This window comes from Anopheles coluzzii, chromosome 3 (assembly GCF_943734685.1).
Source record: "Anopheles coluzzii chromosome 3, AcolN3, whole genome shotgun sequence".
Lineage (NCBI taxonomy): Eukaryota > Metazoa > Arthropoda > Insecta > Diptera > Culicidae > Anopheles > Anopheles coluzzii.
The window spans coordinates 76608660-76631414 of NC_064671.1; the positions used below are offsets into that span (position 1 = coordinate 76608660).

The 22755-nt window shown below is 41.4% G+C and overlaps 1 protein-coding gene across 3 annotated transcripts in view; it reads left to right on the forward strand.

Annotated features, from left to right (window-relative positions):
- The first annotated feature begins 12387 nt into the window (after positions 1-12387).
- Positions 12388-22755, forward strand: part of LOC120954933 (frizzled) — a 237792-nt gene continuing 227424 nt past the window's right edge. Inside the window, exons 1-2 of one of the 3 annotated variants that reach the window (XM_049609607.1) lie at positions 12388-13577; positions 13671-14793. In XM_049609607.1, the coding sequence (XP_049465564.1) occupies positions 14002-14793 (792 nt within the window). In that variant the 5' untranslated portion in view covers positions 12388-13577; positions 13671-14001. Of the gene's footprint in view, positions 14794-22755 lie in introns of all 3 variants that reach the window. The other 2 variants (XM_049609608.1, XM_040375291.2) reach the window with 2 other exon arrangements.

A 22755-nucleotide genomic window follows, 5' to 3' on the forward strand; every position in this document is an offset into this window, starting at 1 on the left:
ACGACCGTACCAGACGGCGGCGGCCTCCCCATACCGCCCTGCGGAACGGGCCAGGGTGGCATAAATCATTCAAATTTAGAGAATTTAATTTAATAAAAACTCGCTCACACGATGTCAACCGGATCACCGCCGTCTGCCCTTCTGAAGCACGGCAGCATGGTCTTGGCTGGAAGTGGATTCCCTTTTGCTGATCGAGAAACGATAGAGCGGCAAGGGGATGTGGGCCTTACACGCGCGTACACAAAATCACCTATTAATAGTGGCGAAAGGCTATAAATGTCATCGGGATGGGTAGGAGCCGGAGTGCTGCAGCGGAGACTTCCCATTTGTTTCCTCCGGGTTCGGGTTAAAATCAAAGCTACGCCACTGCCACGGTGATTCTCGTGCGGATCATCCGTTAGCACCCAATTTATGGGACATTTTTCATAAGACACGCTAATATGTCGGCAAGATTTAAGCCCTCCGCCCTTGGCTTAGGGGAGGAAGATGATGATGGATGTAAAGCTTTGGCGTATAGGCGTTTGGTCGGTGCTTGTTGGTGGTGGGTATCATTTGCTAGTTTGTTTCAAAATTGGTTTGAATGTTTCTTCCTTCTTTTTTATGGTTCGGTTTTATGGATCGTTGTTTAAAAAGGGGTGAAATGACATGCTACGGAGTTGTTGGAGTTGAAGAGGGATGAGGGCTTAGAAGAGATACTATTTAATACGATGGATTAGATTCTATAGATTGGTCCTGAACTAGTTTTAAATATATTGAGTGATAAGCCTGGGGATAATATGTGTAATCTGATAAATTATGATTGGATGAAACTGATTTCATTTGTTCTTTTCCTTAGTTTTCGTGCAAACTTTTAAGTCATTTGAATAGTAACTTAATGAATTATAATTGCTTTCATATTACTACATTAAACAACCCATGATTTGATTTTTAACTGATTAGCTATTCAAATTTGAAGCTTTCTTGATATAAAGATCATGTAAGCTATAATCCTAAGTAAAGGATCTATTTGATCAGATCTGGTGCATTTTTTATGATAAACTTAAAATCAAATTGACTGTTACATCTTGAGTTAAAAATTAGAAAATGCTCGGTGCTTTATGATTTCAGCATGCGCTAGTCAATAGTAGTTAATTTATTCTTAACATATTAGACAAATATGTATTTCAAATTATTGTGAAGATCAGAAAAAGAACGTTAACTTCTCCAGCAATCAGAGTTCTAGCGAAAGCATCAGTTTATTCTTCAAGAAGTATTGGACGCTTCATCCAAAACTTGATCGATTTGCATTTACGTTTTACTCCTTATGGTGGTTTTCAATCGTAACATCACTAATACATTAACTGCCTCTGATTGTGATCGCCATGATGTTTGTCGATTCCTGTACTAAACTGTAATAAACTGAACAGATAGTTCCGTAGTATTTAATGGACCTATGTCTTATTCCATAAAGGAATTAGTAGGAAGAAATTTTATTCGGTAGTCTAGTTTCGTAGGTTCTTAGTACGATAACTAACCAGACGCCTGCCTTACGGATGCTGAATACTGAAATAATTGTATCGTCTGCGTCACAATTGCCTCAAGATGACAGAAAAATCAATTTAGGTGTAAAAATAAGTACCTATCCGTCAACCAAAATGATAAAAACATTGAAGCGGCCATATACAGACAATTAATGAGCTTTTTTCGTTTTTATAAAATAACCCATAAATATCTATATTTATTTATTTATTTCATACACAACCGACGGACCATTGTGTCTAATCGGCAACCTTATAATTAAATTAAGATATGTATAACAATGATCATTTTATTTTTCGTATTTTTTTATAACATATAAATAGACCTCTAGTTAAAAGCTAACATTAAATGTGACGTAGACGCAATTTCTCCTTGAACGTAGATGTAGACATACTAAAATCGAACAAATCTAACACTTCATTGAACTCGAGGGTCATACGTATAATGGGGTGTCCCTGGCTATGGTTGTTGCGGGTACGCGGTACACGGAGATGGAAATTGGATCTAAGAATCCGACAGGGAGCGAACAAATTGATGCTGGCTAGTAATGCCGGGGAATCGATCTCTCCGTTAAGGAGCCGAAATATGAAAAGGCATTGGGCGTTTTTACGTCGAGAGCAGAGTGGTTCAAGTCCGAGAAGCAGACACCGCTGATGGTAGGTGGGCCGAGCGTGGTGGGATTGCCATGGAAGGAGTCGAACCGCGTACCTGGTGAGTCTCCGTTGAATGGCTTTGAGGCGATTGATGTCACCAACGCCAAGCGGGCACCAGATCGGACAACAGTACTCCAGGCACGACCTTACGATGGCACAGAAGATAGACTTGACGCACATGGGATCGGTAAACTCGCTACAGGTCCGCGTAATTAAACCAAGTAGCTGATTTCCCTTCGCAACAACGCTATCAATGTGAGGGCGAAATGACATCTTCTGATCGAGTAGCACCCCCAGATCACGGATACATGTCGTGCGAGCCAAAGCCGTGTTGAGCATAGTGTATGTAAACGTGATGGGGTGACGGGCTCTGCTGAATGATATACACTGGCATTTATCAGCACACACTTGGAGGGCGTTTCTGATGCACCAGCTATCCAGATTCTCAAGGATCGTTTGAAGGCGTACACAGTCACTGTCGTTTCTAACTGGAGCGAATATTTTTACATCGTCGGCGTACATTAGGTGTTGGCCTGGCGGTAAAACGAAAGATAGATCATTTATATAGATGAGGAAGAGTAGCGGTCCCAAATTACTCCCTTGAGGCACACCGGAGGAGCTGGTGAAGGAGTGAGAACGATGACATCCTATGCTTATGTAGTACGAACGACCAGTTAAATATGAACGCAGCCAGGTGATGTGCCAGTCGAGGAAACCGAGTTTTTTTAGCTTTGAAAGTAGAATATCATGAGAAATACTATCGAACGCAGCCCTGAAGTTGATATATACTGCTTCAACTTGAGTACCACGATCCATGTTGTCGAAGCAGTAGCCAACAAATTCAGCAAGATTTGTGGTGGAAGATCTCCTTGGGAGAAATCCATGCTGACTAGGGCTCATATAGTTTTGAACTGCTGTGAGTAGCGGATTGTATAGAATGAGCTCAAACACCTTTGCACAAGCGCATAGGGATACTATAGGAGCTACCTCTGCACCTCTGATCAAGAAACACCAATCAATAATGTGTGATTGGAGTTAGATCAACAAAAAACGGCAAATATTGTATGCGAGCCGTATTTTTCGAAAAGTTTGATCAGTAAAATTTTTGTTGTTTATTCTTTTATATCTAAAAAATCTGAAGCATTACCTCTTTTGATCTCCATCTTTTCATATCAGTTGCATTGAAAATACTTCTTTTCTTACAAAAGAATTTAATATAATATAATCATCCCGAACAGTCAGTCTCTTTAAAATGTTCAATAATTGACCTAATTTTGAATGCAAACTCAAAACAAGTTTGGGTATAAAAAATGAACAACTTTGTTCCTAAACAATCACTATTGAAGACAACGTTAAATAAATCATCTTGATTGACTGCAATCTTGTGTGATCAAACATTATCTAATTTAAATGGTATAAAATGAAAAGTTGTGGATTGATTACCTCGGTCTTACACGAATCTACTCATTTAACAGTACTAAATAAGGTGTTCATTAAATGAGCTTACCCATGTTCCCATCATTAACTTCTGTCATTAACTCTACCACCCCTAGGCAGCGGCTAAAGCCCAAACACACACAAAAAACCAAACAACACCACCTGCACCAACAAAAAAAAAACCAAAGCTGCTCAAAACTATATCCTTACCTCGCTGTCGCTGGTTGTTTCCATTGCTTAATCCGCTACTAAAACACGCGACACGAAACGCGTCACACAGCTTTATGTATCCCGTCCCAAATCGGATGAACCAACCATATTTAAGCTTTATTGGCAGGAGCATTAAGGAAACTGAAACCTTTAAACCGTCGCGCGATTGTAATGAAACCGACGATTGGGGCGTTTTATATGCGTTTGGTGACAAAAACAGATCATTCCTCGAAATTTGCGCTCGAGAAGCATTACGAGTGCGTTTTTGTCGTCATGTTTCCGTTTCCTACCGATTGAATCAGTCCCGTCCCGAGTAATAGTTAAAGATTAATCGTCGATTTGTCCGAATCAGGACCGCGGGCTGGCAATTAATGGAACAACTTTCACCTTTTTTACGACACAGTGCGTATGTCCACCGTACAGGCTCCAGCCAGTGAATGGATGCGCGCTGCGGGCGGAATAAAGTTGTTTCCCATGTTGCCGTTCGCAGGATGCGTGCGTTTGATGTTTGGCGCGTACCTTTACCGATGTGAACGAGCAAGCGAACGTGCGTCCGCTCATGCAATGCACAGCATGCGGTCAGCGCGGGCTGGACGCGATTTTGGACTGCCGTAGACGGCTCAATCATCCACCGGGAGGGGTCGGCTGGGTAAAGTTTGTTTGTGATTAACTTTTTTTTCATTTCTGCTTCTCCTTTATTTTACGATCGATCGAACCACGCGGAAGCTCGGGGTTATCTAATCGCAGCCGGCGATGATTAATATTACAGCTTACCCAATTGGCGCAGCCTGGTAAACAGGTCTCTATTTGCATCCATCCCCGTGCGCTAGCGCTAGCGATGCAATAAAATCAACCGTATCCGACCGTGTGATTGAAATTGATGCAAAACTGCATTGCTCGTTGCTGGTGAAATGTTGCATAATGAATAAGCGGCAGCGCTGGCGTAAATGTGAATTTCATTAGCACGTGCGTTCCTGTGAAATAGGCATGTATGTGATCATATAAAACTAGTTAATATTGATCCGGTTCGTTTTCTCATGGAACAAATCCAGCTATCATATTGAACATTTTTGTGAACAAGAATTTTGCGACCAGGAATTATGCGACCAAGGATTTTGCGACCAAGGATTTTATGATAAAAAATGTTACGACCAAAAATGTAATGTCCAATGTTTAATGTATGCTGACGACGTCAAACTCTTTTTACCGGTTAAGAGTCCTAACGATTGCATCATTGAAATGTTATAAATGGGTTTGGTATTTGGTGTCTAAAAAATGATCTAGAGTTAGCCCTCGATAAATGGTTCATTATTACGTTTCATAGACTAAAAAAAACGATCAAGTATAATTATTCGTTGTTAGGCAGTGTCAACGTCGCCAGGCATCGTCGCCAGGAAATTTGTGATCTAGGTGTTACACTAGACTCTAGTTTAAATTTCCGTTTACATATTGACAACACTGTTAACAAGGCATACAAGGTGCTAGGTTTTATCTTTCGACAATTCCGTGAATGTAATGATGTCTTATGTCTTAAGTCGTCGTTGGTCTTGTGTGCTCGTGCGTGGAGTATTGCTCAATTCTTTGGTTCCCGAAATGCACTACGATGATTAACAGAATAGAGGCAATACAACGGAAGTTTACAAGACTTGCTTTAAAAGGCGACCAATTTAGAGGACTTACAACCATGCCAAATTATCGCTCGCGTTGCCTTCTGCTCGAACACCGTTTTAAGGTTAACCAATGTGTATTTGTAGCCAAAATATTGAAAAGCGAATTAGACTTCCCTTGTTTACTAGAGAAGATCAATAGCTACGTGCCTTCGAGATCTCTTCGCTCTCGTAACTTACTTGTCGCTGAGAACAGGCGTACTTTATATGGATACAACGAACCGTTACTAGCTATGACAAGGCAATTCAATACATGGTCCCATCACTTTGATTTTAATTTAACGACAAACGCATTTACAGAAAATATTTTATTATTCTTCAATTTTGGCGACACTGGATCAAGGGAGATGTTAGGGGAATAATTTAGGACTTAGGTGTAGGATATGTTTAAAGTAATTAATTTATGACAGCCTTAAGAGTGCAGGACACATATTATGGTAAATAAATAAATAAATAAATAATTAAATAAATAAATAAATAATTAAATAAATAAATAAATAAATAAATAAATAAATAAATAAATAAAAAAAATAAAAAAAATATAAAAAAAAATAAATTAATTAATTAATTAATAATTAATAAATAACTAATAAATAAATAAATAAATAAACAAATAAATAAATGAATAAATAAATAAATAAATAAATAAATAAAGAAATAAAGAAATCAATAAATAAATAAATAAATAAATAAATAAATAAATAAAAATTCTACCAAAAATGTTATGACCAACATTTTAGCAACCATGGATTTTGCGACCAAGAATTATGCGACCAAAAATTTTTACGACTAAAAATTTTACTATCAAAACTGTTATGACCAAAATTTTAGCGACCAAGAATTTTGTTCTCAAGACTTTGGCAAACAAGATTCTTGCAACCAATAATTATACGACCAATAATTATGCTACCAAGAATTTTGCTACCAGGAATTATTTGACCAACGATTTTTGCGACCAAATGTAGATCAATAGTAGTATATTCTATATGAATGTAAGTAATTCATCAACTAAAAAATTCCTTTTTGGACCGTTACTCCTAAATAAAAAAAAAAAACAACTAAAAAATTATCTTTCCTCAATTGCTGCACGCCAATTATTTGAAAACTAATAATTCGCTTTATTTTCTAAATAAATAAATATTAATGATTCTGTTTAAGATAAGAAAACAAATAAAAATGAGGCCCATTAAATTAAAATCAAAACGGACACTTACATGATACTGTTCCGATGGAAATACGTCAGCATTATAAAGCACGTAAAAAGCTGATGTATTGCTCCAGACGGCCGTATCGGTCAAATTAATATTAAATTAGTTATCCACGATGCATTGCATGCTACGCAAAAGACCGAAACGCACACACAGCAAACAACACACCGAACAGAAGTGCCATTTTCCACGGTCAAAGGTTAGCGCGTACATGGGATGGCGCGGTTCTTCATAATCGACGCGGTAGCATCTCTGCACTCTGCAGTACGATCGATTAATGTATGCGCATGCATAATACCGGTGCCACCGTCGTCACACCCTCACTGTAGCCCAATCTTCGGGTGTAATAATTCAATAAAGCAGACACACACAGCGACAAAAAATCGTGAGCAAGCTAGCGGGCTGGTTGGCTGGCTGGATGGAGCCACGTACAATGGAACTCCATCAGCTGGCCGTTAGTTGTGGGATGTATCGCGAATGCACCGGCGATTGCACACTGCTGCTCCTGCTGCTGCTGCTGTTGCCGGTGCTGCTACTGCTGCGCGGACAAACACCAATGATGAAAAATTACAAACACACCAGCTGTGGTGGACTTTGCGCGTTGTCTCGCGAAGTTTGCCGCGCCGAACCGATCGGCGAGAAAGATAAGCATCCTTTGCGAACACGAAACGCTGGCGCGCTTTCGGACGGCTAATTGGAATTTGATGTCGTATAATGCCAGCGGTCACCGGGTGGGAGCGAACGTTATTAGGAAAGTACGCAGAGAGCGCGCGGGAGAGAGTGCCTTTTTAAGGGGGGGGGGGGGTGTAGCTTAACTTTGGACATGGGCGTGGGGAATATGTTTTGGATAAGCTTGCACTTAAAGGTGTTGAAACGGGGCGTGAGGTGTGCTTTTATCGGTTAGATCAGATTGGATAAGATATAAGCGAAGGGATTTTACCATTATTCGATTATTTGTATTTGATTAACTCTTCTAAAAATCTCTTAAAAGGTTTGATGAATGGTTTTCTTTGTTTTTTGTAGTGTTATTTTTTTACCTCGCAAAGCATTATTATTTTAGGATCGATTAGTAAAACTTTATTAGGTAAAAAAATCAAAAGTAACCAGTACTTCTGATACTAAAAACCAAACATACATCAAATGAATTGTATTTCTGATCATTTTCCATTTATTTTCAATTGTCAACGATTTAGTGAGTGTCAGTAATGCCCTCTAGTTATGAAAATAGAAGGCTAGCCAGCGCCACCTAGTTTTGATTTCGAAACTTACTCCCATTTGTATGCAATTTGCATGCACACGTTACAATACAAAGTTATGCAATATGTTGTACACGGATACTATTTGGACCAGTTTGCCAGTTCGTTAAATTTTACAGGGTTGGATGCTCGTTTTAGTCGGAAGCAATCGAAGAAAAAAAAATCTGTCATGATACTTTGCAAAGAAACAGATAAAAATAAAAAATAAAAAATAAAACGTTTAAACAATGTTTTCATCGTTCTTCCAAAACTAGGAAAATATAGTGCAAAAAAGTTACACAACATTTCTTTTATATTTTTAATGGTGAATCGCAATTGAAACTTATGGCCTTGTTACATGCGCTTGGAATAATGAACCGAAATTTTATGCAGAACATGTCCTTTGGTTTCAGATAACAATTTTATATTGAAAAATTTCTTTTGAAATGACACTCTTCTGTCTGGTTCACTCTAAGCGTCTCTTACTAGAAAATTCACCGTTTTTCACTTTGATAGCGTAATTCTAGTTATTGAACTAATCTTCTTTGGTCTAGACCAATTATTTTTTTTCCCTGACTAATTAAAAGCTATCGAACGCCGTTTGGCGCACCAATTCCATTCCTAATTCTTATTTGTGATAGGGCCGTTATTGAAACACATTCTATTGTAAATTGGTATTCAAGCAAATAATTAATTTATTCGTAATTCACACACAGCAACAAGCGGAAACGATTGAGTATGTGTTTATATTGGTTTACCAGACGTTCCTTTTTGATGGGAAAGTTAAGTTTTTAAAAGTGTAAGGTAAAAGAACTTGATTGATTGGTTGATTGGTTCTTGGAAACTTAGAAAGAATTCTAGCGTATGAAAAATTGAAGGCACTTTAGATGTGCTATAGAATAAATCATTTTTAATAAAAACGCATGTAGCGTTATCGTCGTGATATGTTGTGAGTACGCGATAGAATTCCGTATTTATAATAACACTTGTTGCGACGAGTCTGGCAACTGTTCCATGTTATAATAATAACGCGTATTGATGACTGCCCGGTGTAAAAGATAAACAGATACTTGATAACACACGGATAATGCGAACGGAAAGGATAAGGCGTACGGAAAGGATGTAGGGGAACTGGGGGTAGTTTCGACACCTTAAGGTTTTCCTCTGATTGCAATACTTTTGCCAATGTAAACTTACTAGTAGTCATCAAAAAAGCTTTTTTGGTGTATTATGTACCATCTTACGAGAAACTACGGTTCCTGGATTGATTTTGATAACATTTTGATAAAAATAAAAAAGTGTGTTTTTTGTTGCGTCACGACTGCAGTGCGGGTAAGTTCGACACCATGATGGGGTAAAATCGACACCTTGGGGGTGATTTCGACACATTGGTTTTAGCGTTCAAAATAGCAAACTCTGATGGCCTGTAGTTTTCATTGAAGTTCAACAAAGTATTTCGTACCAATTTTACGAAAAATTAACACAAAACAGTATTGAAATATACGAAAAAAATGAAGATACAAGCAAGAACAAAAATTTCATTTCAAATAGCATCGGACTAGACTCCATATAGTAGAAGCTGCGACGATAGCATCTGGTTTACGGAATAATTGGTTAAGATTCCTTTAAAAAAATAACCTGGCCATCTTCCAGTAATCTTTGTCTTTTTTTATAAAATCGAAGGGTGTTAAATTTTATTTTTCTCTGCCAACTCGAAAGCCAAAAGGTGAACATCGGTCAATGTGATTCCAAACCAGCGACTATTTTTTTTCTTCAGTTAAGCCTACCCGGCCTAAAGTAAGCCTAAAATACGGTCAAAGCCATAACAATATTAATTTTCATAAGCCTAAACCATATACAAAGTACATGTTTTGAGTCCGAGTTTGGCAAACGTTCTGTGAGAGAATAATAGCTAAATTCCATAATTATAACTTCCTAGGTTTGTTGACATCTTGAATTTTAAAGCTTCTACGGTATTTTTAATTGCGTGTTTGTTCAGCTTGATTATTACGTTTGTCGTACATCGTTAAGGGACATCTTTATAAAATACAGGCACTTTCAAATTACGATATAAACAAAGTTAACATGCTACAAATAAGCATTACACTACTACCAAGTGGGGTGTCGAATTTACCCCCATTGGCCGCACAAGTTTTAGTGACATTTTATATTGTATAGATTGATGTAAAAATTACGCCTTATGATACAGAACTAATCAACAGTATTTATTAAACAATACTATTAACATGGAAACTATAATTTTGTTGAAATAACGCCACAATTCCTTAAGTCCCAGAAGTAAAAACTTACATCGGCTGTCAATCAGAACCACCATGTGTTTATTTTGTTGTTTTTTGACAATTGACAGGTTTCTGATCAGTGAAATGTGACTCAAATATTCGAAACAGTTGACATATATAACATGTATAAGTTTTTTGTCTTCAAAAAGTTCTATAAATACAAAAACGGCAAGGTGTCGAACTTACCCGCAGTGTCGAACCAACCCCGACTTCCCCTACGGAAAGAAACAGAGTGCGGCGGCTCTTTTCTATTCTAAGCGTACGACGAGACAGAAGTTTTTTTACTTGTTATCACCGTTAGTTAAGCTTTCGGCAATAAATATACTTGTAAAATTATCTGGGAAGTCGTCGCGTTCATTTTGACTGTTGCTCAACGCAACAACACTTGAATAAAATATTAATTCATAACCAAATAAACAAATACTGGCTTGATCGGGAATCTTACTTATTCCAAAATATTCCAAATATTCCATTTTTGCTTTTTGACTTGAAATAATTGTTCCATCATGCCTCATAGTATCGCATCGTTGAGTGTAAACCGTTAGGGACCTAACACCAAAAGTCAATAACAACAATCTTGCTATTTGTGTTAGAGTTAGAAAATCGCAATAAAATTAAGTTTAGTGTACCATCTGAAAATGTTGTAAGTCTTAAAACCTATTCAAAAACCACCATTAGGTGTGTGCAAAGTTCCGTTGAAAATGATCCAGCCGATTTGGAGGTTGCTGACAACAAACACCGAGACATGGGATTTATAAATATATAGTGACAACAAGATACAACAACCGAAACACTTGTTCCCATGTGTACAGGCGTCCCCGAGTTACGACCCCCTCGAGTTACGACGATTCGCAGATACGACGATTTTGATTTTGACAGTTAAAAGTTGTCATTGACAAGAAATGGATGTATTTTTTTGAATTTCTGAGCTAATATAACGGTTACACACATTTCTAAAGATTCCACAACTACTCTATCTTGAATATCTATATTGTGTACGTCTTTTAAAATATAATTATTACATTATCGAATTATTATTTAAATAAAATTATTTATTAATTTAAATAAAATACACGATAGCATAGATTCCAACTCTTCAACTTCGGTTATAAACTTTATTTTCATAGATATTCGACATACGACTTTTTCGACTTACGCCTTGCTTTGGGACATTTTTTCGGTCCCAAATACAGTCGTATCTCGGGGGACACCTGTAGTTTGTGGACGGAAGCTGACTCATGGAAAGGATTTAAATACAGTGGAGCGCCGTTTATCCGGGCTTCTCGGGACTTCACCTCGCCCGGATATGCGAATAACATGGATAATGAGTAATAATAACCCAGTTTTTATTAATTTCATGTTTTTCCTATGAGAATATTTAACATTTGCCATGATTTATAGTGTTTTTTGCTACGACAATGTGCTCTTATAACCGCTTTTTCAAATATCCTCCTCATAACGCAATGTCACCTTTGTATTGAACTGTCATTTCTCACCAGCACGGATAAACGGAAAGGCGGATAAAAGGTACCCGAATAAACGGCGCTCCACTGTACATGAAGTAATGAAAATATATAAGCCATTTTTATGAATTGTGTACAAGACACTATATTTAACCAGGTTTATTGAAAGATTTAGCTGTTAATAAATGATCCATTGAGTAATTTTCACTTCTATTCATTGGCTCTACGTCAAACAAATGTTATCCTTAAATTATTTTTACCCTGTTACATCAAACAAGGAAATTAATCGTAGCTGTTGATTAATTATACGTATTTGTAAATTTTTTTTTTTGCATCTATTCCTACGCTGGTTGAGTATCATAAACAAATAAATTATACCGATAAATAAATTATTAAAGCAGTAGTTTGTTTAACATGCAGCAAATACGAATCTCGCGACTACAAAATATTTATAATTTTCTACCAAATAAAGAAAATCATATAAAACTGAGAGAGAGCCCCTGTAAAGCTTTAGCATGTCGCATCAATCCTCTTCAATCCCGACGACAAATTCATTCAAGCACTGCCATGAAAGAGACGGCAGCATACACCCACTGAGCTTTAACATTCTCTTTCACACAAAATGACAGGTTCATTCGTGAGGCCCGTCCGGGAGACAGAGAAAGCGACTACAGCCGAATGAGAGAACGCTACATAACGAAGCGCTCTCTTTCTTTACCCAGAGCCTTCCCTATGTAGCGACGCATGTTAAAAGAAGAAAGAACACATACACAAGCAAGTGTTGCTTTGAGTCGCGAATGAACAGCAACCAAGCTTTCATTAGACCGCTAGCAGCGTCACCGTGAGGACGCATCTCGTACCGTGTCTGTGCGCCGTTTTATCCGGCAAATTGTGTTCTGTCGCGTCGCGGGTGTATGGTGCGCGGTTTTAGAAAATAAATAAAACGCCCCCTGCTATTAAGGGAATTTTCCGGTGCTTTGAAAAGAAAAAAATTGCCCTTCGCGGTGCAGTGTTGCGGTGCGCTTTTGAGTGAAAAAATGTGAAGCAAAAATCGCGCGCGTTGGTGTTTATGCGGTGTGTTTACGTATGAAGCAGCAGTTGGTGTGGTTTAGTTACAGTGAGATAAATAATTTTACACACAAATAATCACACGTTTTGATAGAAGGTTTGAATAATTTTCCGGTTTCCGGGTGTGTATGTGTAGCTGCTGCTGCTGCTGCACAGTGTAAAGTAAACAGCCGGCAAGACCGTTGCCGGCCGCTGTGCGTGTGTGTGCAATCAGGTGCAAAGCGGCTAAAACAGCAAGTGCTGTGCATCCTTTGCCGTGTTTCAAGTGTGTTTTTATTCGAATCAAAAATCATCTCCCCTTCAGCCAAAACAACACCTTTCAAATAAAACGGCTGAAAAAAAAGAGAAACACAGCCGGCTTTACAAGAAAAAAAAACCCCGTGTGTCCGTGTGCGTGCTTACAATTGCCTACAAAAAAAAGAGGCGGCGTGGAAAATTCCCTGCCTTGGAAGAGAAAATTGCAAACAACCGTCCACCGGCGAGAAGAAGAGGGTTGGCTAAAATTGCCAGTCGGTCGGTCCCCGAAATCATCCCAGCCTGCCAAGGGGTGTTGTGTGTTACATAGTGTGCGTGAATTTGTGCGCTGGGGTGTTTTTCCCCCTCTCCTTTCGCTCCCTTTCTGGTTGTCTCCAGCCCCGGCAAAAGACCGGGTGAATGCGTTACAAGAGCGCCGTATACGCGCTGTAGTGTTTGTGTGGCTGTGTGTGTTCGTGCGTATGCGTGGGTCGGCGTTTGTCGGCGTTTAATTGGTGTTAGTGTGCAAACGCCGCAAAACGGAGAGCAGAAAGAAACGTGCGCACGTACGTCAGTGTAGCTGTGTGAGTGGGTGTGTGTGTGTGTGTTGTGTTTATGCAGTTTTTATTTTCGTCTGTCTGTCTTTTCGCGTTGCCCTTCGTTTGCTCTGTGAAAAGAGGTGCTTAAATGTGTGAGAGAATTTAATACAAAAAAGTGTGTGTGTTGTGTGCAAAGGTGGTAATAAGAGAAAAAAGAAGGGGTGAAAAGAGGCACCTGTTCTACCACCGGTCTCACTGTTGTTCTGCATAATTCCTTAGTGTGTGTGTGTCTGTATTGATGAGCACAGTGCATATGTGGTCAGTTGTTAGGCAAATCCTGCATCGAAGCAAGCGGCTGCACTCGCCGGGTGCGTAAGTGTGTGAAAACCGGTGATTTTCGCTGTGTGGAATCTCCGGGCGGTGTGTGAGAAGCGCGCGTGTGTGTAAAGGCAACCAACAACACAAAAAAATGGCCGCTTTACGAGTGGCCGCCCTGCTGTGGTGCGTGCTGCTGCTCCCACTAGCATCGACGGCCATCCAGCAGCAGCAGCAGGAAACGATCGTCGCACACGGCGGCGAGACGGAAGCGGGCAGCGCCGGCGAAGAGTTCCAGCATCACAACCGGTGCGAACCGATCACGATACCGTTCTGCATCGGCATCCCGTACAACCGCACGATCATGCCGAACCGGTTCGGGCACACGAAGCAGGACGAGGCGGCGCTGGAGGTGCACCAGTACGTGCCGCTGGTCAAGATCGACTGCAGCCCGGATCTGAAGTTTTTCCTCTGCCTGCTGTACGCGCCCGTCTGCACGATACTGCCGTTCCCGATACCGCCCTGCCGGAGCCTGTGCGAGAGTGCCCGGGCCTGCGAGAGCATCATGAAGACGTTCAACTTCCCGTGGCCGGAGAACCTGGAGTGCTCGCAGTTCCCGGAGTACGGTGGCGAGGAGCTGTGCGTGTCGAAGCACAATGCGAGCGAAACGCCGACCCCGATACCGACGAGCCCGGCTGGCGTTGGGGCGGGCAGTGCTGGGGCCGGCAGTGCCGGTGGTGGTGGCTATCCGATGAAAACGGTGGCCGCTGCCCCGTATGTACCACCGCACCGGAAGACGTCCGGGGTGGTGGCGGGTGGTGGTGTGAGCGCTGGTGGACCGCCGGGCAGTGGGCTCGTCGGGACGCACCGGGACCTCGGCTTCATCTGTCCGGGGCAGCTGAAGGCGCCGACCCTCATGGGCTACCAGCTGACCATCGGTGGAAAGGTAAGGCTTGGTTCAGGGTGTAGAATTACAGAGTTTGCGGGAGTTCCCACTGGAGAGATGTCTTGGGAAACAGCTGGGGAGTTGGCTGGAGGGTTATTGAATTTGTTTTAATATGATATCATTGCTGGTTGAACATGGCCTACCTTGTAAGATGTTAGGCCGAACTGGGGACTGATTTTGAGAATTACTTGGGGAGTCTTTTCGGAACTTGCTAGACATTCAATTTGGAAATTAGCGGAAAAGGGAGTACCTATAATACTAAAACGCTTAGGAATAGGTCTTTTGGTAGTTCTCAAAGGAATCAGGTATGAGATTAAATCTGTAACTTGAGAGCGTTATCCTGGGGGTGGTTTTCAATCTATATGAATTTTCCTTGGAAAACAGTCGAAAGACATCAGTTTCGTAATACCTGACGTTGATATCCTCTCTCCGATGCGCTTTGGAAGTATGTTTTACTCGGAATTTCTGTCTGTCCCAACACTCACCTTGATTAGATGCTGCCTTTTTACTATGAGTGGACGGCATCTGGAGCTTTAATTCAAGGTATTCTCTACTTTTATACGAAATTCAAACCAGACCTAATGAAATCCAATGCCTGAAGTCTTGTATAATTATTAGGGAAGAATTGTAGAATCTTCAATAATTTCACATACAAGAAACATGTGGAAGAATTTGTGGATTTGGTTTTGTTTTGTGTAGATGCTTCGAGCCTAATGGCCTGATCTACGCATCTAAATGTCTGGAAATGATGTACTAACTGTCATATTTACCTGCAATATTCCTGTTGCACCACTTTGTTATAAACGAATTAAAAATACTAATGTAAACACATAATTTACACCTCAAACAATTGCTTATGAACTATTATAGGTTAATTTTGGAAAGCAAGTTAGATGTCTTGCGATGAAACATTGAAATCTATTGAACAAAACTAGGTTTCGTATTGTAGTTAGGTTTCGTATTGTAATTATCTATTTTACGGCAGCATTTAAAATGAAGAAATACTTATTTATAGTGAGATTTAAATTTCAGTTAAATGGGATTGTATTCTTCATCCTTATGAGTTTTAAACCAAAACCATACTTTCATTAGTTTACTATTAAGCCGAACTATTAGCTGACAGTAAGTTGGTCGCAAAATATTTCTCTCTTCACATTTTATTTGATATTTTGCTAAATCCGTAAGGGAATGATGTGCAACTTTACGTATCAATAACGAACAATGGTAGCGTTTGTATCAAAATTGTGCTTTGAGTAATTGTTTCCCGCAATTGTGCCTAATTTCAGGTGTTTAGTAAACATACCGAAAACTGGTATAATTGCCCTATTCTACCATTACGATAAAAATACGATGAAGCACCGCTTTTACGATTCATGGATGCGTTGCCAAATGATGTTGGGGTCTGGTAAAGTCGGAACATGTTCTCGGGAATGCTCTGCTGACATGTTGCACATTGCAAAATGTAAACCATCAAATTTGGTGTGCATTGCATGCTTCAATTGCCATAAATGCATGAATAATTCCTGGAAATGACCGAAAGCGTTTGATAGCGTGCTGCATGTATCGAAGCGAAACTACTGATATGTTTCGGTGTAATAGTTTGAGGTAGTTTACCGTTTTTGTAGTATGTGTGTGTGTGTAGTTTGCCGAATTCCGTATGCTCTTGCGCACATAGCATAATGGGATAGAACATTTGTGTTGCCATGTCTAGCCCTTTCCGAAATTCTAACAACGACTAAGCTGACATTTGTTGCCAAACAGTGATCCGAAGTTTGTAGCAACATTTTCACTGGAATCATTTGTGCACTAAGCAACTGCGAACGGTTATTACAGGAATACTAACCAAAAAGGTATATGCTTCGTTTGTTTAAATATATTCTCAGAATAACCCTAATTGCCATGATATAGATAAGGGACGTTGAAAGTTTGATTATTTCAACCAAACTGTGTCCAATCCTCCAATCGATCTGAATCAAGCGCCACGCCCCAAAACGATCCTGGCAATGCAGGAACATCATCTGATTTCCTCCACACAGGCGCCAAGAAGAGGGCGCATTTGTCACAGCCAATTTAGGAACTCTTTACATGCACGTGAAGCCCAATCACACGCGGCATAACACTTTGCCCTTTTTCACACCGGTGCCTACGGTATGTTGGCAACACTAGCAGCAATAATAGTCTTTGTCAGCTTGAACACCGTGAACATACCGGAATGTCTGCTGCTGCATGTACAACCGGCGAACGGAACACGGTGAGGAGCAGCACAGCTTTGTTGCTGGAGACACGTGTGTGTGTCTGTCGGTTGTAACGGCTAGAGAGAGGTCCCTGAGTTGTGGTGCGTGTGTACCAGGAAAGCAGTAATCCGATTTTTTTGGGGAATACAAACATGGCAGCATGGTACAAAATGTAATGTCCCCGATACACGTGCAGTTGGTGCCTGGAGGGAGCAGAAATGCCAGTGAAGGTACCAGGGGGAGGTACAGCATAGTTTCGATAAGCCGAACGACTTTACATCGCTGGCGCTGGTGTAATCTTTTGCGTTGGAAATGCTAACATTTTCATCAGCTCGTGAGAGTTCGTGGAAAGAAATTCCGATCGAAGCTACCACCAATCTGATTTAAGGCTCTGGGGCTGCATTAAAACTTCTTCCTAGGGTTAGGTCCTTTTATTGCGCACCATAACCTGCCACATGCGCTCTGTTGCATCACTTTGCAAAGTCTTTGATTTTGTGTGTGTACATCGTGTTTTGGATTTGCCGAAACGTGCCGGAAGAAATGAATCAATATGAAACCACACTCACAACTTCCGCTGCCTGTTTGGAGAGTGATCTCTTTTGCCAAAAATTGAAGTCGACTGCCAGCTTTCTTCGGAACAACTGGGTGCTGGGGATATGCATTCCAGTTTAATTGCTTCGCTTCTGAAGGGATTAGCAAAGCGGATTGCTCAGACGTTCTCCAACCTCTGACTCTCCCATTGCAACAGACAGTGAGTAATTGCTGCAGCTCCACACTCTGGAGCTCCTGTCTGTGTTGCAGTTTTCGGAGCAATCGCTTTGTTGGTTGGAGCTGCGTCACTTGCACTTGTTGTGCCCCCGTAAGCGAGCGGGCTATCATCGTTTGCTGAGTTGTTGCATTATAGTTTTGCGATTCTTTGCATCTCTGGGACGCGCTCTGCTGCAAAGCGTTCGGTAATTTAACATGGCGTGCGCGTGTGTGATGGATGATCTTTGCTTGCTGCTGCTGCTGCTGCTGGTTGTTGCTTGTTTGAGCTTCGAGACGCACGGATAGGAAATCAGAACCCATCCAGGAGTCAAGCTGATGTGCGATGCCACAAACACTTTCGGGAATTATCTTTGCCGTTGCTGGAGTTGTCCGGGCTAGTTGACAGCATGTTCCGGATAGAGCGGATTTTAAGGCTACCCTCCGGTAACTAGTCTTCAACAAGCTGAACCAGGCATTAGAGGGATTCTTTTGTGTGTGAAAAAAGTGCAAAATTGCAACTAAGAACGATGGCCTACAAAGACATCGTAGCATCTGTAGCAAGTAGTGGTGGGAGCTCGGAATCGGACCTACACGTTTCCGATTCCGTGTTCGGAATCAATTCCGGAGCCGATTCCGATGCTGAAATCGATTCCGATTCCGGAGTCGATTCCGGAGCCGATTCCGTAGTTGAATCCGGAGCCGATTCCAGATCCGAGACCGGAATCGGCTCCGGAGTCGACTCTGGAATCGATTCCAGGATCGGAATCGGCTCCGAAATCAGAACTTGATTCCAGAAATGGAATGGTTTGAATTGAAATAAGAAGTGTGGGAAGCGAAATAAGTCCGCGAATCTCCATGTGAATACATCAATTACAAGTAAATATTGATTCTTTGCCGCTATCAACACATAGCATCATTGGACCCAAACGCCTATTCCTATGAAGATGCCGAAATCGACTCCGTTTCGAAGCTAACTCTGATTTCAGAGTCAATTCCGATGTCGGAACCAATTTTGATTCCGAAGCCAATTCCGGAACCGATTCCTATTCCGGAGCTGATTCTGATTCCGGAGCCTATTCCGATTCCGGAGCCGATTCCGGAACCAAATTCGGATCCAATTCCGATTCTGGAGCCGATTCCGGAACTAATTCCGGAGCCGATTCCGGAACCAATTTCGGAGCCAATTCCCGAACCAATTCCGGAGCCGTTTCCGGAGTTGGTTCCGGAGCCAATTCCGAAATCGGTTCCGGAAACTGATTCCGGACCTACTATCCTGAATCGATTCCAGAAAATTTCGTACCTAGCCGGAATCGATTCCGACGAAATCTTCATTTTTCCCATCACTAGTAGCAAGATCTGAGACAATATCCTCTCGAGGGATGCGGGGTCGGCTCTGATTTCGGGGATCGCGCGGTCGGGTTAATTAAGTTTTCAGGAATTAGAATGCCTTGCTTGCGTCGTCCTGATTAGCTGGGGCAAAGATCGTTTCTAGTTAGCCTTCTATCATTTTTTGTGCTGCACTTGAAATTGAAATTCTATTTTAAAAGTTGAGGTGTGTCCGTTGCCGCTGCAGGAACTGTTTTGCATTCTTCACCGCTGCTGCCGCTGCTGTGCCGAGACTGGGGGAAGCAAATCGCATTTATGTCGGTGGCAGTTATGCATTTCTGTCGTTTTGTACAACTCTCTTCCGCAACCGTAGAAAAGCAATTGGCTGCACTCGTTTTCAAGCTCTTTTTCGTGCTATTCGCTTCGTCTTGAGACCGGAAAAAGTTTGCGATAAAAATCAAGTTCTCGCTTTTGTATGCTACCCTTTTTGGGCCGAAAAAAAGATTGAAACGAGGGAATAAACTGCTGAAGTCGCGTCTGTCGACGGGGAGTCATTGAAATGAAGGAGTCATCCCGAAGGACGTCGGTTTTAGGGGAAGGTGAATAGCGCGGATGATATCATTATAGAGTTAGTGTGTGTATAGAAATAGAGAATCCCCGAAAAAAAATCAGAATTTGTGTAGGTGTGTGCGTGTACTCCATTTTGCTTGTCACGAGGACGCGTTGAACCAGAGTGTATGCTGCTCTGCGTTTAAGTTCCTTTTGGCATTGGGCGAGGATCCATTTCAAGCGGGCAGTGTGCCTATGTCTGTGTGTGTGTGAGTGGTGGAAAACATGGCAAAATCTGTTCTTCATCCATCGCTGTGTCTCACCTACCGCGTGTCTCGTAGTTGGAAGCCTCAGGAACTCCTCCCTTCCAGGGGCAGAGGCAAAGACCAGGGAGAAAAAAAAGCGAAACAAGCTGAATCGCTTTGGCAAAGTTTTTCAATTACATCTACACCCACAGCATGGGCTAGCATGGGGAACGAGTGTGGAAGCGAAGCAAAAAAAAAAAGGAAAGATGCGCCACAAGGCCTTCCGGGTGGAGGACCTTCGCTGGGAAAAAGGAGGCAGTTTTCTCCTGTACAATATTTTTTTGCAGTCCATTCCCCGAGCTGCTGGTTGCTGTTGGACCAAGCGCACAGGACACAGGATGCTCACGTTTCGGTGCCGTTTGGATATTTGGTCGCGCGATACTTTTATGCAGCCGGGGGGCGGAGAGGAGCCTGCTGTGTGGTGGACTTCTGCCTGCCTGTGCCTGTCTGCATGTAGTGGCTTGTTAATTCGGTGCTTCAGAGAGCTTTAGCTACCTTGAAGAAGACCCGAGCGAAGTAAAGCTCTCAGGGCGGGAAGATGCATGGGGTCCACTGCCTCGTCCTCTTCCTCTGTGTTGCACCCAGGCGTTCGATCGCTTTTATGAAATCGTAATCAAACTGACTGTTATGTCGTCGTTGTCGTCGTTGTACAACGCTCGTTTGGAGTTTCAGTTTCGGCCGGTGTTGGTGGCGCTCTATGGAGGGTGTGGGGATAGTTATCTACTTCTTTTTTCATCCCCCTCATCCGTGCTCCTCCAGCATAATGGTTAATCCTAGCTTTGCCTATTTTGTCTCGTCGCTTCTGCTTCCCCCGGACCGTGTGGAGAAGGACGGCTCTTTACAAAGCTGCCTCGCTGAGGCTTGAGACACATACGGTCGGTTTGCGCTTGGGACATGTAGCGCACCCAGTCCGGGGGTTGCCGGGGTCTTGCTTTTTTCAATTTCACATCCCACGGCAGAAGTGTGATTGTGCATTCGGGGACGAACAGGAGAGCTATTTTTTCACATTCAGCTGTAAAGAGTCCGGATACACGGGGCGAAGGAAAACTTTCCTTCACACCCGCCAGGAGGAGGAGGACGAAAACATCGCTTTTCCACCTCGTTTCCAGACGCATCTGTGTGTTGTTGGGTGAACCGTTTTGATTAATTTTTTCTACTATCTTTCCACGAGAAAAGGTGGCAAGGAAGTAGCAAACGGTGTACTACTACTGCTGCTGCTGCTAGTGTCCCTTCCATCGTTTTACGTAAAGCGTACCTTCATCCGTCGTCTGCGTTCTGGTATGGTTGAATAAAAGGGGTATTATCGGTTTTTAGTTCCTCTCTCACTCACGGCTGCCACAGCTTTCGAACGGACTCCCCTTGGCAAGGGTGGGAACGGGTGCTTAAAGGGAAGGATGAAAAGGTTCTGCTCCACTTTTCCACTTTGGAAGCATCTTGTTGCGTTGCTTTTTTTTTCTTTCTCGCTCTCCCGCTGGAATGGGCACGATACATGCATGAATGGAATGAATGCTCCTTTTCATGGCTTTTCGCCATTCAGCACCAGCAGGGGATGCTCAGATGATGCCAGGGCGAAAGTATTCTGATCGTTCCGTTTTATGGGCTAGTTTTATGAATGTGCTTGGTAAGTAATATGAAGCGCACTAGTTAACCATGAGTGCGGGGTAGGGAGAACGGGATGGATTTTAGAGATGTTCGATGTACGTTAGCATCCCATCCATGCACTGTGCAGCGAGATCAAGGGAAAGGGTTTTAATATCAATACAAAAACTATCTGATTGCAAATATTTACAAATTACGAATCATTAATGAGCGAAGTTTTAAATTGAGTAATATCCTGGTCATGGCACCAACGTTTGCATCGTTTGTAGGGCAATACTTGTTGAGCTATAATAGGTTCGATGACCTTTGAATTAAAACTTACATCATTTCCTGAGCCTAATTATTCTGCTGCATCATCATTGTTTTGTACTTTCATTGGTGAAATTCTGAAATGGTTTAATTTTTGTGTTCTTTTTCTGTGATTTTTCTTTCAGTGAATCAGGAAGTTTCCTGGTCATGGTACCGAAATGAACAATTATTCTCTATCGGCATGGCTTTGATACGCTGATTTCTAGTTTGCGTTATATCCTGGTCACGGCACCAAAATATGTTTTTTAAACTTTATTGAATGAATTCAATACCATTCCTGTTAGTCCTATTTTTTATTCATTGTTGTGATGAAATTCAAAGGAGAAATATCAGAAAAGATGAAAATTATCCTGGTCATGGCACCAAAATGTTCAAGAATTCATGATACCAAAATAAGACACAATCCGAAAAAAAATCATTTTTGGTCTTATACTTGCAGACATCTTGTATGTTCGGTACATACCATCACTACTTGTTTTGAGATACTTTAACATTTCGAATACTTTAACTCTTGGCATGACTTAGAACAGCTTGCTTTCATACGCTGTGCTTTAGATTGAGTGACATCCTGGTCACGGCACCAAAATATGTTTTGTTTAAATTTTATTAATTCAATACCATTCATAGTCCAACGTCCTGTTAGTTCTAATTTCCATTCATTGTTGTGATGACAGATACAGGAGAAGTATCAGAAAAGATAAGAATTATCCTGGTCATGGCACCAAAATGTCCAAGAATTCATGATGCCAAAAATGAGATGGTATCCGAAAAGAAAAATCATTTTTGGTCCCTTACTTGCAGACATCTTGTATGTTCGGTACATACAATCACTACTTGTTTTGAGATACTTTAACATTTAGAAACCCTCCCCCCCCCCCCCCGGGGAAGAAATG